This window comes from Chlorella variabilis (genome assembly GCF_000147415.1).
Source record: "Chlorella variabilis unplaced genomic scaffold CHLNCscaffold_31, whole genome shotgun sequence".
Lineage (NCBI taxonomy): Eukaryota > Viridiplantae > Chlorophyta > Trebouxiophyceae > Chlorellales > Chlorellaceae > Chlorella > Chlorella variabilis.
In genome coordinates this window covers 179,680-196,658 of record NW_005435057.1, presented here as the reverse complement: position 1 = coordinate 196,658, position 16,979 = coordinate 179,680, and the positions used below count along the sequence as shown (strand labels likewise).

The 16,979-nt window shown below is 70.3% G+C and overlaps 4 protein-coding genes across 4 annotated transcripts; all 4 read right to left on the bottom strand.

Annotated features, from left to right (window-relative positions):
- Positions 1 to 1,489: 1,489 nt before the first annotated feature.
- Positions 1,490 to 3,350, bottom strand: CHLNCDRAFT_28112 (hypothetical protein; the record flags this gene model as incomplete). Its single annotated transcript, XM_005843366.1, has 5 exons — positions 1,490 to 1,566; positions 1,856 to 1,978; positions 2,354 to 2,459; positions 2,791 to 2,862; positions 3,243 to 3,350. Coding segments are annotated over 5 exons (486 nt in total), but the record flags the coding sequence as incomplete, so codon positions are not given.
- A 3,832-nt stretch (positions 3,351 to 7,182) lies between these two features.
- Positions 7,183 to 10,138, bottom strand: CHLNCDRAFT_141087 (hypothetical protein; the record flags this gene model as incomplete). The annotated part of the gene is made up of 11 exons (XM_005843365.1): positions 7,183 to 7,330; positions 7,469 to 7,591; positions 7,764 to 7,842; positions 8,011 to 8,102; positions 8,280 to 8,353; positions 8,518 to 8,664; positions 8,811 to 8,884; positions 9,210 to 9,408; positions 9,542 to 9,658; positions 9,830 to 9,907; positions 10,037 to 10,138. The coding sequence occupies 11 exons, from the start codon at positions 10,136 to 10,138 to the stop codon at positions 7,183 to 7,185; spliced, it is 1,233 nt and encodes a 410-aa protein (XP_005843427.1).
- A 708-nt stretch (positions 10,139 to 10,846) lies between these two features.
- Positions 10,847 to 13,778, bottom strand: CHLNCDRAFT_141086 (hypothetical protein; the record flags this gene model as incomplete). Its single annotated transcript, XM_005843364.1, has 5 exons — positions 10,847 to 12,267; positions 12,538 to 12,652; positions 12,874 to 12,978; positions 13,158 to 13,616; positions 13,692 to 13,778. 5 exons carry the CDS (start codon positions 13,776 to 13,778, stop codon positions 10,847 to 10,849), a joined length of 2,187 nt encoding a protein of 728 aa, XP_005843426.1.
- Positions 13,779 to 14,534: 756 nt separating this feature from the next.
- CHLNCDRAFT_28109 (hypothetical protein) lies at positions 14,535 to 16,880 on the bottom strand (the record flags this gene model as incomplete). The annotated part of the gene is made up of 7 exons (XM_005843363.1): positions 14,535 to 14,567; positions 14,799 to 14,871; positions 15,338 to 15,468; positions 15,662 to 15,747; positions 15,954 to 16,088; positions 16,373 to 16,527; positions 16,756 to 16,880. 7 exons carry the CDS (start codon positions 16,878 to 16,880, stop codon positions 14,535 to 14,537), a joined length of 738 nt encoding a protein of 245 aa, XP_005843425.1.
- Between the last annotated feature and the right edge of the window lie 99 nt (positions 16,881 to 16,979).

Sequence of the window (16,979 nt, the reverse complement as noted above, 5' to 3'; positions counted from 1 at the left end):
CGGCGCCGCTGCTGCGTCCAGAGCTGCGGCCGCTTGTGCTGCTGCTGCCTGGCACAGAGGCGGCCTCGCCGGCGGCCACCACACCCCCGGCGCCAGCAGCAGCAGCAGCCACACCGCGCTGCGGCAGCGGCTGCCTCTTGCCGCTGGGGTTGGGCTGCGGCGGCAGGCGGCGCACGTGGGAAGCTCCCCGGAAGTTGGCCAGGCTGGTCAGTACCGTCACGGGGCGGTACGTCAGCGACGCCCTCGCAGCATACTCCGCCGCAGCGCCGTCGGCGCCTGCTGCTGCTGCTCCTGCTCCTGCTCCTGCTGCTCCTCCTGCTGCCGCCGGCGCTGGCGCGGGCAGCAGGCCTCCGGTCGCAGCGGGCAGGAGCCCCGCAGCTGCCGCCGCGCCGGGCGCCACCAGCTCAGCCGCGCGTGCCGGCAGCAGGAAGCGGCTGCAGCTGGGCGGCAGGGAGGTGAGCAGCGGGCCGGACGCCAGGCCAGCAAACGCCGGCGACAGCAGGCTGCTGAGCAGCAACTGCTGCTGCACCTCGGCATCCGGCCCCTCCTGCGCCTGCTGCTCGCCTGCCGCCGCCGCCGCCTGCTGCGGCAGCGGCGCCTGCTGCTGCTGCGCCTGCTGCTGCTCCACCAGCTGGAGCAGCTGCTGCAGCTGGGACTGGACCTCTGCCTGCTGCGCCTCGCCCTCCTGCTGCAGCTGCCCTGCATCCGGCTGCGGCGGTTGTGGCTGCGGCGGCTGTTGGGGCTGCTGGGGCTGCTGGGGCTGCCCCAGGTCCAGCGGCAGGCCGACGGTGGAGGCGAGCGCCTGAACCAGGCCCCTGCTGAGCTTGGTGGCGCGGGGCGGCAGGCGCGGCGCCGGAGACGCGGCGGCAGGCGCAGCCCGCGGCCGCTCCCCGGCCTCCACCTCCTGCTGCTCCTGCCTCTGCCGCCTCTGCTGCTGATGCCGCTGCTCCTCATCAGATGGCTGCTGCAGGTCTGTGTCACCTGCAGAGGTAGCCTGCGCTGCAATGCCTGCGGAGGTTGCTGCCGATCCGCCGTCCTCCTCTGCCGCCGGCAGCGGTGCAGACTCATCGGCAGCGCCAGGCTGCCCCTGCTGCCGCGTCCCCGCTGCATCCGCCTGCTGCGGCAGCGGCGGCTGCAGCGGCGCATCTGCGGGGGCCGGCTGCAGCTTGGGCTGCGCCTCCTCGGGCTGCGCCTGCGCCTGCTGCTTGGCCTTTTTCTTCTTGCCCTTGCTGCCGCCGCCGGCCACGGCGCCGGCGCCTTTGCCGCCCGCCTTGCCGTTGGCGGCGGCGGCGCCGCCTCCGCTCGACTCAATAAAATCTAGAAGCTCTTCCAGGGACCGCTCATCCTGCTCCTGCTGCTGCTGCTGCTGCTGCTGCTGCTGCCGCAGCTGCTGCAGCTGCTGCTCGCCGGCCGCGGCGGCGGCCGCGGCGCCGCCCTCGCCGCCGCCCGGCAGCGGCGGCGGCTGCCCCGGCGCGGCCGCGCCCAGTTGCTGCCGCCGCTGCTGCAGCTCCTTGCGCCGCTTGGCATACAGGCGGTTGAGCATCCGCACACGTGGGTCGGGCGCGCCTGCATAGCAAGCACAGCATGGTACGGGACAGGGTGGCGGTGATGCTCGGCCGCCGGGACCATACGGCAGAAACACCCTGCCCGTTCGCAAGCTTGCCCCAGAGCGAGCATCCCGATCAGATGAGGCAGCATCACCACTTGCGGCCACCCCCCACCCCACCACCCTGCCCTGTCCCATCAGCCCAAGGCGGGCCCGCTGCTGCAGGCGGCCCCAGCAGCCCCGAAACAGTCCACCCGGCCTGCCGCAGCAGCAGCGGGCGGCGGCCGCTCCGGGATGGTCCAGCCCCACCTCCCGCCAGCGCCGCTATCGGCTCCAGCTTCTCCTCTTCACTAAGGTCGTCGGGCAGGCGGAAGGCCTCCCTGATCTGCTCCGCGCTCTTGCCCTCAATCAGGCGCGCAATGGCGCGGGAGGCTGCAGGGGCAGGGAGGGGGAGGAGGGGGCGCGCGCAGGGGCGGGGGCGCGGTGTGGTGCGGCACGGCCGGCGGGACGCAGGGTCGGGCGTGGGACGCAGGGAGCGGGGCGCAGGCAGGCCGGCAGACGGGCGGGCAGCCCAACTGCATCCGTCAGGCAAAGCAGGCAAGCGAGGCGAGCCGCCAGCAGGCAAGCCCGGCGCAGCCCGGCAGGCAGGCAGGCAGGCAGGCGGGCAGGCAGGAGGGTGGGCAGGCAACCCCACGCCCAAGGCAGCGGCCCGCCAGGCGGGCGGCCCACGCAGGCCCGCCAGGCAAAGCAGCCGCGCTAGCCCCCAGGCAGCAGGCAGGCAGGCGGGCAGGCGGGCGGGCAGCCCACCCAGGTCTACCAGCCCCCGCATCTCCAGGCAGTCAGCCGCAGACGTGAGGTCGCACAGCTGTCCCGAGTCGCGGCGGATGAAGCGGTCGTCAAACAGGCGCCGCTCCTGCAGGCAGGCAGGCAGGTGGGCAGGCAGGTGGGCAGGCAGGCAGGTAAATAGGCATGCAGGCAGGCAGGCAGGCAGGCAGGCAGGCAGGCGGGCAGGCAACCCGGCAGGCAGGTGGGCGGCAGGCAGGCAGGCGCTGAGCGGGTTCGGGCAGGCAGGCAGCCATGCGGGCGGGCGGGCAGCGGGACGGGGCGCTCAGGAGGCGCCCAGGCAGGCAGGCAGGCGGGGCGGGCGGGCGGGGCAGCGCCGCTGTGCAGGTGGCGGCGCGGCTGTGCGGGCAAGCCGCGCCCGGCCACCCGCCGCGGCTGGCTGGCTGGGCTAGGGGCCGTACCTTGTCGGAGCGGCCCGGCACGGCGTGGAAAGCGCAGTACTCCTCCACCATCTCCCAGGCGGCGGCGCTGACCTGCAGGCGGGGCGCCGCAATCGAGGGCCTGAGGGACTGGCAGTGGGGTGAAGGGTTAAGGGTCGGCTGCTAGGGTTGAGGGTGGGTAGGCTGTCAGGGCGGGTAGGCTGTCAGGTGCCGAGCGGCGGCGGCCGCCCAGGCATGGCGCACAGAAGCAGCAGCAGGCGCTGTGCTGGCCCCGTCGGGTCGAACTGGGCCGAGAGGCGGCGGCCGCCTGAAGCCCCCGCCGCCAACCAGCCAGCCACGCACACAGCGGGATCCTGCCGGCTGCCTCCTGCCCTTCCCAGCCACGCCCCGCCAGCCAGCCAGCCGGCTGCCCCCTTGGCTGTCCCCAGCCAGCCTGCCGGCTGCCTCCCTCCCTGGGCACCGGGGCACCGCACCTGCTTGGGCAGCGTGACGGGCGGGTTGCCGGGCAGGCCGTAGCCATTCTGCACCACCTCCCTTTGTATGTATGGGCTCATCATGGCAAGGTCTTTGCCCACCACCATGCCCGGCTCCTCCTCGCCAGCTGGCACGCTGAGCTGGCCGCCAGCCTGGCCGCCAGCCTGGCATTCGCTGCCGCTGCTGGGCACGAGGGCGCTGCTGCTGCTGGGACCGACATCGCCGGTGGAGGCAGCAGCAGCGGCCGAGGTGCCGCCGCCGCCGCCGCCGGTCACCTGCTGCCGCTCCTCGGCGCCGTTGGCGGCGGCAGCGGCGGCGTCCACGGTGGGCTGCTGCCCCGCGGCACCATCGGCACTGCTGCTGGCGTCGGGGCTGGTGGGCTGCTGGGTGGGCTGCTGGGAGCCACCTCTGCTGGCTCTGCCTGCATGCGGCGCAGGCGCACCAGGCGCCGCGCCGGCCGCTGCCGCCTCCGCTGCGCTGCTCCTGGGCGCGGTGCTCGGTCCCTCGGTCCGGCCTGCTGCCTTGCGAGGCGCGACGTCCGCCAGGCTAGCCAGCAGCGCCGCCGCTTGAGGCGCGGCGCGGAAGCTGGCTGCCGCCGCCAGCAGCTCCTCGGCCAGCCGGCACTGCTCTGCCGCCTGCGCCGCCGCCGTGGACGCCAGCTGGCTGGCCCCGCCCCCGGCCGCCCCCGGCTGCTGCTGCTGCTGCTGCTGGGCCAGCGGCGGCGCAGGCAGGGCCAGCCGTGGCTGCTGTTGCGCTGCCGCGGAGCCGGCTGCCGCCGTGGCCTGCAGCTGGTCGGCGGCGGTGGCCAGCCGCACTCGGATCCACAGCGCCTCGCTTGCCGCGGCTGCGTTCTTCTCCCGCAGCTTCTGCAACTGCTCATTCATCTGAGTGAGCAGGCCCGTGGCCTGCAAGGAAGAGCAGGGGGCAGGGGTAAAGTGTGCAGCGGCGAGTGTGCAGCGGCCCGGCGGCGGCGGCGGGCGGCGGCGATGGGCGGCCGCGGGAGCTGGCACCGCGCTCCCACCCACAGCCTGCGCTCGCAGCCTGCGCGTGATGCATGCCGTGCGTGTGCAGCTGCTCCAACACACCGCAGGCGGCGAGAAGGCCGGCGAAACATTCCCATTCCACACCTTGCGCGTCAGTTTTCTAATATCAGAGGCTAAGGCCATCTGGTCGGGTCTGTCCGCCATCGAGCCCAGCCCCGGCACCTGAGCCACGGTGCAGTCGGCCAGCCCAGCCCCTCTCTACGCCTTCGCCTGATGAAATGGGTCCACACCTTCCGCCGATCGATCGAAAGAAAGCGGTGACCGACGCTGCTAGTCATGTCGCAGCCACAGCATGGGCGGCAGCATGGCAGCGTTCCGCTCGCCGCCATTGGATTGGGGTGGGGCGTGATCTTATGGCATTACATCTCAGCTTCCTAACAATCAGGCCATCCTCATAAGCACAGGTGCATAGCAGGAAAGAGACCACCTGCTAGTGCCTGCTCAGGTGCCTGGCCTGCTGATGGCCTGGAAAACTTGGTCCTCGGAGATGAATGGAAACCCAACTCCTCGCAGCAAGCGGGTTACAGCAGCACATCTGTTCAGGGGCCATTTGCTGTACATGTGCGGGCACGGCGCTGGCAACCCGCAGTCGAAGCAGGTGTCGCGCTAGGATGCCGCTGCGTCGCTCGGCCCAGCTGCAACGCCGCCGTGCGCAGCCTACTGACGCGGCGCCTGTCGTGCCAGTCTGCTCACTGCCGTCAAGCGCTCAGAACTGCCGACAGCGCAGGCGCCAGCTGGGGCCAGCGCACCCTACGTGCTGCCACGGGCGCCCAGGCTGCCGGCGTGCTTGGCAGGCGGGCAGCTTGGTCCTCATCCACCGCCGGGGTGTCCACACTCACTGTGTGCAGGGCAAGGAGTAGGCTGGTCAAGCCAGAAGGCCTGCCACAGGGCACAAGCAACACGCATGCAAGCTCAGCTGCGCAGTACAGGCAGCTGTGCCCGCCATGCCCAACCAACTCATGCTGCTGCATCTGGGCCGGCAGCTCCGCGGCCTGCAGCTGCTCGGCCTGCTGGGCTGCAGCAGCGTGCGGTCCCAGCGTCGGCACCTGCTCCGCCGGGCTTGCAGCATCTGCTGCACCGCCTGGCTGGTCGCCCGCCCGCCTTTTGCCCCGCGTCAGCGGCTTCCACGGCCTGCTGCTGGCCCTCGTCGTTAGGGAACAGCTCACGCTGAGCCTCTCCGCTGTTTGTGCTGCTGTCGCTGCTGTCGCTGGCGTCGCTGGCGTATCCCAAAAAGCGCCGGAGGCGGCCCGCGCGGCGCCGTTCGCGCTCGTCCATATCGCGCAGCGCCGCCGTCACTTCGCGTGCCTCTGCCTCAACCCGAGCAAGCTGCGCAGCAACTACCGCAACCTGAGCTGCACAGATGTCAGGCTGCCCCAGCTGCAGCACCACCTGTTCCGCAATCCCCTGCAGCTCAGTAAGCCTGGCCATCAGGGCAGCCCGCTCCTGCCGCTTCTGGTCTCGCGCGTCGGCCATGAGCTCACGGCGCAGCTGGCGCAGCGAGGGCCTCCGGCAAGCGGGATAGCGGCGCCAAGGAGCAGACTAACTCTTGCCTGCGGGCAGCACGCTTGAGAGACGTCCGCCCAGAGGCGGCGCTTCTTGCGGCGGCGCACGCCTTGGCCGACGCCTGGCTCTTGGCAGGGCCATACGCCTCCAACGGGGTCGCACTTACGGTTTGTAATTAACCTCAGTGCGCACGGTGGCCCAGCCGTGATTCTCGGGCCGGTTCTCGTCGACCGCCGGCAGCGCCCCAGGTGGCTGACGGTTGCGTGGGAACACACCCATGCGGTGTGGAGTGCGGGGGGCGGTGCGGAGGTGGTTTTTGAGTTTGCACTTGCGCCGACTTGGCGACAGCGCACAGCAGACAGGCTCCAGAGCTCTGCAGAGCGGCAGGCTTCAGAGCGGCGACGGCAGAATTTGTCTCTGCCTTTGCGCAAGGCGCCTAGTCGGCGGCGCCAGACGACGTGCTGGCGGCGCTGGCGGCGGTGGAGGCGGCCCACGCACAGTCGCCGCGAGGGCAAGGTGAGCGCGGCTGCGACCTCAAACCCAGCTGCTGCAGTGCCTCTGATAAGTCCTGATGGCAAGGTGCCAGGGGCTCACGGCGCACCCGCAGCTGCCAGCACCGCCGCCGCCGAAGCAACCTGCGCCGCCGCTGCATCTGCCCGCGCCTGCCCCGACCGGCACCTGGCGCCTCGTTTCTCGTCGCCCTCGCCCATCAATCCGGGGGAGTACATCCCCGAGCTGGAGGATGCCGCTACTGACGTGAAAGCAGGTGTGCTTGCGGCGGCAGCACTTTGCATGCAACACCCGCCACTGCCACCCCTCACACACCCACCTCTCCCCCACAGGCACCATCGACCTCGTGTGGGAGGTGGGTCGCTGCACAATGCGTTCAAGGGGCGCTGTGCCCTCGAACAGGGTGCGCGCCGGGGCGGCATGCTGGCGTGGCCGCGCGGGGGCCGCCATGCGCTGCCGGCCTGCGGCGTGGCACCCCAGCCTGCCTGCAGGGATGTGTGCCCGCTCCACTCCCCGCCCGCCCTGGCCCACGCCTGCCTGCCCCACCGCATGCAGCGGCCCGCTGCACCTCCGCCGACGCTGAGCGCTTTGCTGGGCAGGACGGGGCTGCCAGACAGCGGGCGGTGGGGCTTGCTGCACCGATTGACTGTGAAGGGGACAACCCTGCAGCTCTTCCTACCTGGGCCTGTGATTCAGAAGGTGCTCCACGACAGCTGCAGCTGTGTGATACTTTCAGATAGCCAGGCCACCTCCAGAGGCACAGGTGCCGAACAGGGAAGGGATCACCTGGCAGAGCCTGCTTACATGGCGGCGGCGCCCCCCACGCATGCGTGCCGCCACATGAGCCTGTCCCGGAGCTCTTCACACACAGTGTGTGTGTGTTTTACATGCTCCTCACCAGGGCCAGCGTGTGGTCCAGCCCGCAGGCCAGCCCCACTATCTGCTCCCCATCCAAATCCGGCACCAGCTCCGGAAAGTGGGAGTCCTCCAGCTGGCCCGTGCCGAGCCGCCCATTGGCCGCGCTGCCCCAACTGCATGGCGAGGACAGGAAGGGCTGTTGCTCCTCTGGGGGAGCGCGCAGCTATCCACACTCCCGAAGCCTGCCCATGCGTCATGTATCGCTGCGCCGCAACCGTTGCACCCTGCCCCAGGCAGGCGCCCCGCCCCACCTGTGGCACATGGTCAGCACGGGCGCCTTGGCGCAGCCCTGCGCCTCAAAGGCGCTGCCGCGGTCGGCGATCTCATCAGTGGCAAGCACGCTGTGCACCCGCCCCGCGGCAATCAGAGCGTGCCTGCGGCGGGGCAGGGGCGGCGGTGGGCGCCTGGCGCGGGTGCATCCGCTGTGCGCATGCACGCGTGTGGCGGCGGGCCGGGCAGGCTTCCAGGGTGCGAGCCGGCACGCTCTCGCGCGTGCAGGGCTGCTGCTGGCTGTCGCTTCAACCGCCGGCCCGCCGGCCGGCCCACCTGTTGGCAGGGATTCCGTAGATGGGTGTGGGCCTGGGGATACACTCCTCCGTCACAAACTGGCCCAGCCCCAGCTGGCCTGTGGGGGCGCACAGCATTGATGTGATGAGCCATGCACGGCGGATGCAGCGCATGGGGCGGCAGGCGGCAGGCAGAGCGCCGAGGAGGGCGCGCCGCGGCGTGGCGGGTGATGCCGCGGCGTGGCGGGTGATGCAACGGCGCCAGGCCCCGGCAGCGGGCGCCTCACCGCCGCCGTTCCACCCCCAGGACACCACGCCGCCGTCGGCCAGCACCCCCAGGCAGTGCCCCAGCCCCGCCGCCACCTGCGGGCGGGGGTGGCTCGGGCGTCGATGAATAGGCTGATGGGGCGGGCGGCGCTTTCACCAGCCCCGCATCGGGGCATACCCTGTAAACATGTATACACTGTACTATGCATAGCCCAGGAGGCTGGGCGAGCGCAGTGCTGGGGAGCCTGGCGGCGGCCACCCCGCCCTCCCGCGCCTCGCCTTTCTGAACTTGATGCGCCGCCCGCAGTCGGCCTCGGGGTTGACTATCCAGCTGGAGGCGCAACTGGGCGCCAGGTGCTCGCCCTGCGCATGGGGGAGCAGCCAGGACGCGGAGCGGGTGTGGGCAGGTGGCACTAGCATGGCAGGTGTGCGCAGTGGCGCTAGTGGCGGGTAGCGCTTGGCAAGCGCCGAGGCGGCCTAGTGGGCGGGCAGCGCCTGCGCAGGCTCCCCCAGCACAGCGCGGGCACAGGCAGGCTGCAGCCCGCCGCAGCAGCAGCCCCGGGGCGTGCCTGCGGCTGGCTGGGCCTCCCCAGCTGCCCTAGAGAGTTGTCGCCCATCGTGAACAGCGAGCCATCCTCTGCCAGCACCATTGTGTGGTCAAAGCCGCACACCATCTGCAGGATGGGTGGGTGGGCGGGCGCATGCGGGGCTCGCCCTGCCAGCCATCACAGCGACAGCAGCGGCAGCAGCAGCGGCAGCAGCAGCGGCAGCAGCAGCAGCGGCGCCTGCTTGTTCTCTCTCTCGCCTGCAGTATGCGAACCCCTGCCAACAGGTCCACCCGCCGCGGCTCCCAGCAGCTCCGCTCCACCAGCCGCCCCTCCTCCTCGTCCTCGTCTGCGGCAGCGTGGCGCAGCAGCAGGCGCAGTTCCGAGCAACATCGTCAGCAGCAGCTGCTGCCGCTGCAGAAGCACGCAGCTCTGCAGAGCAGGTGGGCTGGGGCAGCAGCTACGGCAGGCCTTCACCTGAGGAGGCAAAAGAGTGACCGAGACGGCCAGAGGCGGCCCAACCCCACGTGTACAGACTCCCGTCCTCTGCATGAAGGACATACCGGCAGCATGACCCTGTTCAGTAAATCTGTTCATCACACACCAGACAGGCAGTCGCATGCAGGATGGCACGCATGCAGGTCCGCCAGCAGAGGCAAGCACCTTGGACGCACCCAGCAGCGCGGCGGCGTGCCCCCACCCAGCGGATACTTGGACCGCCGCCGCCGGCAGGCGCAGCTGCTGCGGGTGCGGCGCCGATGGCTGGCCGGGCCCCAGGCCCAGCTGCCCGCGCTTGCTGGCGCCAAACACAAACAGGGCGCCGTGGCGGGAGAGCGCAAAGGAGGCCACGCCGCTGCCGGTGGCGGCCACGATCTGCAGCGGTGGCGGGGCAGCCTTCCAGCCATGGCGAGTAGCAAGTGTGCGAGCGGCTTGCGGCACACTGGCAGCTGCGCAGCGCTAGCACTCCGACTGCCGTGAACGGTGCTGCGGCACCCCTGGCACTCACATGCTCCTTGCTCAGCGCCTCCACCGGCTGAGGCGCTGCCGAGAAGTCAAACTCGCCAGGCGCCAGCACCCTGCCCAGCTGCCCCTCCTTGTTGCGCCCCCACGCAAACAGCTGGCCCTGCGGGGGGTGGCGGCAGCGCATTCCAAGAGTGCCTTCAAGGCCGGAGCTGGTTGCCACACGTCACACTCTCGATTCAGGCATGCTCCCCTCCCACAGCATGCATCCTGGCAGCTCCCGTCTGCGCGCCTCGTCCGTGGCGGCGTAGCTGGCGTAGTGGCCTGCGCCGACCGCCACGACGTTGTCTGGCAGGTCAGGAATGTGCTCTGGCTCGTAGTGGTCCCGATCCGAGCGGATTCCCAGCGCGCCCTGCAACGGCCGTGCCCAGTGCCAGCATCCTTAGGCTGGGAGCCGAGTGGCGGCGCCCGGCGGGAGATGGGCGGCACCAAGGCGGAGACCGCCGCAAGCGCCTGCACGACCGATCCCTGCCCCGCGCACCTGCTGGCCGAGGCCCCAGGACAGGACAGCGGCGGCCCCATGAGCGAGTGACGAAACTGCCCGAGAGGCCTGTAGCACCGATATGCCACTGCTGGCCTGCATGTGATGAAGGACAAGGCGTGATGGCTGAAAAATAAGAAGAATGACTCCAGTGGCGGTTGACAGCTTTATTTGCACCGCTCCGCCTCCGATAGAGCCGCCGCCGCCAGGTGCATCCTGGAGCCTCCCAAAGCACCAGTGCAGCCTGATGAGTCTAGGGCCTGACAAATGCTACAGATTCATGATATTCGTGGTTACAGCGTGCAAATGGCAACCGCTGGGATCTACCGGGGTGTTACCGGACAGGGGCGGTGACACGACGTGTGGCCACCACATGCGGCATTACTATTGAGTACAACAGTAGATAGTGTCTCAAGGCTGTATCCCCCCCAGTGATTGGAAACAACTAACAAAACTGAAACAGTAATATGAGCAAAGAGGGGAGGAGTATACAGGTGGTCAGTGTGTGGCAAGGGTGGCAAGAAGGGGAGGCATGCCTCCACAGCCCGGCACGCCGGTAGCCCAAGGGCAATCCAACGACAGGCAAGCCGAGTTCAGGCAGCAGCCCAGGTGGCAAAGGATGAAATGGAGTGAGCAAAGAAACAAGTTGTTGTGTGTGTGTGTGTGTGTGTGTGTGTGTATGTGTGTGTGTGTGTGTGCGCGCGTGCGTGTGTACTGGGGCATGGGCGCCAATGTGTGGTGGTGGTGCTGGGTTTGCGAGGTGGTGGTGGAGCAGCTGCAGCCACAGCCCAGAATCGGGTGTCGCAGCTGCTAGTATGGCGGCTGTGGCGGCAGTGCTAGGGCCGGGGCGGGCACGGCTGCGGCTGTGGCCAGGGTGGCATACACCCCTAGCGCCTGCTCCACCGCGCGGCACGACAGCTCCTGGATGGCGCCGGCAAACGGCAGCAGCTCCTGCCGCTGGCTGAACAGCTGCGACAGCTGCAGGCGCAGGCCCTGCGGCAGCAGCGCCTGCAGGTCCGCCAGCTGCGCGGCAGCTGCCGCCTTGGCCGCCGCCTTGGCCGCCGCCGCCGTGTCCTCCAGCACGCCCCGCGGCGAGGAGCCGCCGGAGCTGCCGCCTGCGGCTCCCGCTGGGGCGGGCTGGCCCGCCAGGCGCTGCTGCGCAGCCGCCAGCTGCTGGCGCAAGGAGGCCAGCTCGCGGTCCCGCTGCGCCAGCTGGCGCTGCGCCTCGTCCAGCTGCCGCCGTACCGCGTCGTGCTGCTCCCAGGCATCCAGCGCCGCATCCAGCGGTACCAGCTCCGCCTGCTGCGCCGCCGCCTGCGCCGCCGCCTGCGCCGCCGCCTGCGCCGCCTGCTGCTGCCCGGGAAGCTGCCCCAGGGCCGTGGAGCCGGCGGCCGGCGCCGCCGGCTGCAGGGCCTGCAGCGGAGCGGCCGCAGGCGAGTGCGCCAGCACCCCGGAGAGCTCCCCGAGCAGCGGCAGCTGCTGGTGCGAGCCTCCAGCCGACCGCAGCCCCGGCTCCGCGGGCGCGGTGGGCGAGCCTCCTGCCTGCTGCTGCTGCTGCTGCTGCTGCTGCTGCTGCAGCATGCCATAGCTGACTGTGCTGGGCTCGGGAGCTTGAAGGTGCAGGAGCCAGTCTGAGAACGCCATGGAGGCTGCTGGCGTGGCCGCCGTGGGGGTGGGAGCGGCTGCAGGCGGCGGCAGCGCGGCCGCCGCCGCAGCAGCAGCAGCGGGCACCCGCGCAGTCGACTCTGCGGGCCGCTGCAGCACCTGCTGCTGCAGTGCGGCCAGCTGCGGCGGCGCCAGCAGGCCCGCTAGGCCCTGCAGCGGCGCCGCCGGGGCGAGGACCCCGTGCATGGCAGCGGTCGCGTCCGCCTGCCGAGCACCTGCTGAGCGCGCTACTGGGAGCGCCACCGGCAGCCCCGCCGCTGCTGCCGCCGCGGCGGCTGCGCCGGCCGGCGTGGCTGCCGCTCGCGGCAGGCCGGTGAACGGGTCTCGCGGGCTGCCGCCGCCGGCCGACAGCAGCACGCGGCGGCTGCCGCCGCCGCCGGCGGGCGGCGCGCCGGGCGGGCGCGGGCGCTTGCGCAGCGGCGCGCCGCCGCCGCCTCCGCCGCTGCCCGGGCCCGACAGCCGCTCATTCAGTTTGGCGCGGGCATCGTAATTGACTGCCAGCATGTGCTCCACTGCAGCCAGCCCCACCGCCCACTCCAGCGCGTGCCGCCGGGAGTCGGCCACGTCTGCGCCGCCGAGGAAGGGGAATGCAACACGGCGTCAGCTCAGGCCGGGAATGCAACACGGATTCAGCTCGGCGATGCATGCGCCAGTACCGTGCTGCCGCACCCGCACAACACAACAGCGGCTGTGAGTACCACACGCGCGCTGCCTCCGCCTCCCTGCCCTCCCCACCAGCGCCCCCAGCGAAAACAAACGGCACTCCCGATGCCTCCGCTCGCCCCACCCCCAACGCCACGCGCGCAGTACCATCTACATAGTACCACAGTACCCACCTGCCTCTCCATCGAAGAAGTGGTACTCCCGCTGGTACAGCTTGCGTACCGTCAGGCGCCCCACCCGCGCCACCGCCTCGGGCCCAAAGAAGCGGGCAGCCTCCACCAGCGTCTCCTGCGTGAAGCAGCCGGCAGGCGAGGTGGGTGGCGGGGCGGAGGGCGCCGACGGCGGTCGGAGGGTGGGAGACGGGAGCAGGACGGGGGGGCACGGGACGGCACGGGAGGCGTGCCCCCAAATTTTCGATGACAGGCAGGCAGCGAGGCATATAGCCAAAAGAGGCCTGGCGAGGGCGGGCCGCGGCGTGTGCCCGCGTCCCGCTGCCATGCCACTCCCACCTTTGCTCGCCGTAGCGCCACCTCTTCTGCAGAGTCAGGGGGCTGCAGGCTGCCGGTGGTGGTGCCCGCCCCCGTCTCCTTCTCTTTGGCCTGCCAGGAGATGGTCTCAGGAGAGAGAGGTCAGGCAGGCAGGCAAGCAGGCAGGCAGGCAAGCGGTCAGCAAGGCAGGCAGGCAGGCTGGCAGGCAGGCAGCCGGCCAGGGAGCGCCCGCAACACATCACTGCAGTGCCAGGCTTGGCCGGGGGGTGTCAGCGGCAGCACAGGGCGAGGCAGGGCGCACGCACCAGCTGCCGCAGCCGGCCCCAGTGCTCGTCGTCCTGCTCGCCAACGCCGGCGACGGTGGCGATGCGCGGCGCGCCGCCAGAGCCCTCTGCCGTCCAGGTCACCCAATCTAGGCCCAGCCCGGCGTAGCCGCCCACTTGCCCCGCCAGCTTGGGCAGCGCATGCTGCACCAGCACGCCCAGCTTGCACCGCACAGGCCCCTCCTCCGCAGCCTCCTCGCCGCCGCCGCCACCCTCGCCGCTGCTGCCGCCGGGCCCGCTGCTGTCGGTGTCACCGGTGCTGCTGCCCAGGTGCACGTACACGTTCATGGCGGGGTTGCGGCCCTTGCGGTCCCAAGCGTTGCACTTCTGAGGGCCGGTGGGGGCGCCCTCCTCGCTGTCGTCGCCCGCCGCGGCGGCGCCCGACTCTGCGGTCACGAAGCACCACGCATCGCCGCCGGTGTGCGAGCACTTGACGCCATCCTGCAGCGCATGCCGGGTGTGCGTCAGTGCTTGAGCGGCTGGCGGGAGAAGCCCGGCGGTGAATTGGTGGCTCACCTGCGCCACCTCCAGGAGCAGGATTCTCGACTCTTTCGGCGTCTTGCCGAGGCTAGCTGTGAAGCGCAACCCGCGCTTCAGCGCCATGCCGCCCGCAGCTGCCCTAGCCTGCCTGTATCGCAGCCCGCATAGCTTTGTGCCACAGCGTGAGCAAACAGGAGGGGCAGGTGAATGGAGCTGAGGGCGGCGCGCAATTGCGCACTAATTCACTGCCATCTGGCGTCCACCCTCGCTTGCCCCAGCCCTAAGGGCAAAAACCTTTGCCCTCAGAGTGAACATGCGGTGTTGCCGATTACGCACACAATGTCTATCGATGTGGTATCATGGAAAGCAGCCACGGCTGCGGGGGGTTCAGGAGGAGGGACGCAATAGGGTATCCATGGAAAAAGGGAGGGGTCGTTGACGGGAAAAAAACCAGGCGGCGCTGCCACCCACAGGAGGAGCAATGGCCACGCCGGGCCAGGCCGACTGCAAAATAACGAAATCCAGAGGGGAGCGAGCGAAGCACGGGAACTGCGGCAAACAGCGGAGCGGGAAGGAAGGGGAGGGCTCGCTGGCTAGTTCGTACCGTTGATGCCGTGGTGAGTGAAGAGGCGTGTGCGGGGGCCGCTGCCCGCCCTTCCGGGGAGGGATGCAGCGCCCGCGCAAACACCAGGGGCTCAGCCACGGCATGCACCAGTCACCAGCAGCAGAGGGGCCGCGGGTGGGGGGGGCGGTGGCGTGGGGCGGCGCGGCAGCCGTTGGGCGTCAGCATGCGCCGCTGGAGGCTCGTCGCAAGTCGCGACTCGCCTGCCCAGGCGCAGGTGCCGGCAGCGCGGCAGCAGCGCCGTCCGCGCCGCCGCTTCACCACTCCGCGGGCTGCTGCTGGGTGATGCACTGCAGGCAGTGGGCGCAGGGGTGAGGCACGTGAGGCGGTGGCAGAGGAATGGCAGCGCGCGGCGGGGTGGAGCAAGCCGGCAACACACACCCCCAGCAGCGGCAGCACACCACCAGGCCGCCGCCAGGCTGCTCCCAGGCAGGGAGCCCAGCAGAGCCACCCCATGCCGCCCACCCAGGCTGGCCAACCGCCAAAACAAAAAACCAAAAAACAAGAACAGGGAAACTCACGTGCACGTTGCCGGCGTTGAGCAGCACCTCGCGCGACTCGACATTCACGGTCTTGCAGTTGGGGTCCAGGTACCTGCAAGAGGCAGGGCAGGGCAGGGCAGGGCCACGGGCGGGAGGCACGGTGGGCGGAGACGGGAGGCAGGGAGGGGGATGCCAGTGGCGGTGGCGCGATCAGTATGCACGGTGCCGGAGTGTGCGCGGCCTGTTGCTCTTGCTGCCAAACACCCACACCCATACCCACACAGCCTCCTCCCTCGGCCCTCACTTGCAGTATGCCTCTCCCAGGATGTCCAGCGCCCGCTGGTCCGCCATGGCGGCGCCCGCGCCAAACTGCGGGGCAAGGGCGGGGCGGGCCGGAGGGGGAGCACGGCACACGGTGGGCACAGGCAGGGTGGAGGTTGCTACCGCCGCCATCCCAACACCTCTGCTGACCCACATGCACATGCCTGCCACAACCGCAGATGCCTAGCCCAGGTCACAACCAACCACATGCACGCACGCATGCACACACACACACACGCGCGCTTGCATGCACACACATGCGTGCATGCACACAGGCACACACCTTGGACAGCACGGCGCCGCCGTTGGCCTTGTAGTGGTTGATGTAGGAGGCGGACAGGCGCTCGCCGGGGATGCGGGGCGTGTAGCCCTTGTCGTAGTGGTCGGCCTGCGGTACAGGCACAAATGGGGCGGTACCGTCGGTATATGTGAGAGGGCGGTGCAGGTGCACGAGCAGGATAAGTCAGCAGGGGCGATGAGCAGCAGGCAAGGACAGGCTGCACGCCGGCAGAGAAGCCATGCCGGCTGGTCCGCCGCCGGCAGCCCCCCAGCGGCTGCCACCTCAGCGGCTGCCACCTCACCAGCAGGCCGCCGGCTTCCTTGTAGGTGCGGAAGATGGCGGGGGGGCAGGGCACCTTGACGATGGTCAGCTTGCGGCCCTTGGCGTCTGCGCAGGGAGGGACACAGGCCGGGGTCAGGGGGGCCGGATGGGCACTCATACATGGCAGGCCGACGTGGCGAGGCGACCGGCGCTGCACCCATCCTGTTTCTCCTTTCCAGGCGCGCCACACACAGCACACGCATGCAAACTTCAAACAAAAACCATAAAACAACCGAAAAAACATCGAAAAAAACGTTAAAAAACGTATGTACCGGTGGTGTTGGACAGGCGCTCGTAGGCATCGATGGAGATCTCCCACTGAGGGTCGTTGAAGTCGTTCTCGTCGTTGGGCCAGGCCAGCGCCACCACGCCCGGGGCGATGAAGCAGCAGAAGTTGTCCACGTGACCTGCGCGGGGCAGGGGCGCGCCGGCATGTTCGCAGGACGCCTGAGTCCGGGGCCCCGCGGTGGCCCGCGTCGAGCGGGCAGAGGAGGCGGCCGCGCCGGCAGCGGGCGCCACCGCCCGCTGGCCGTGAGCGTCCCAGCGCACCAGCCCAACCCTCCCAGCCTTCCGTCAGCCTTCCGTCCTCCCAGCCCCAGCCCGCCAGTCACCAGCCGCAGGAGGAAGACAGCCACACCACAGGAAGAAAGAAAGAAGGAAAACAAAGGAATCGAAGGCGGCCGCCGCTCACCGTTGACCACCGAGTCGTCTCCCGCCACGCCCTTCCACAGCCAGATGATCTTCTCCAGGCCCAGGTACTCCTTGAGCACCGCCTCGATGCCCGCCTTGCCGTAGTGCGGGTTGCGCGACGGGTGCAGCAGGCACTCCTCGGTCACCACCAGGGTGCTGCGGGGGGCGGGCGGGTGGGTGGGTGGGTGGGTGGCAAGGATTGCGCTGGGGGTGTGGAACGGGCTGGAACGGGGACCCAGGTGGGCTGGCTGGCTGGCTGGCAGGCTGCGCACACACACACACCTCCAGCCGCCGCCCACCTCAGCTCCCACGTCCCAGTCGCTGCCCCGCTGACCCAGCTCCCCAGTTGCCAGCATGCCAGCCCGCCCCAAGCACGTCGCTCACCCCTCGCCGTCCGAGTGGATGGAGCCGCCCTCGATGTGGATGGGGGCCTCAAACACGCGGGACCCCGTGGCCTCGATCAGCTTCCGGCCAGCTTCATAGTCCACAGCCCAGTCCTCCTCGGGCATGAAGGTGGGCAGGCCGATGAGCTGCGGGGGAGGGGGTGGGGGTTTGGGGGGGGTGGGGGGTGACGAGGGCGTGGCAGGAGTGACGGGATGCAACTAGGC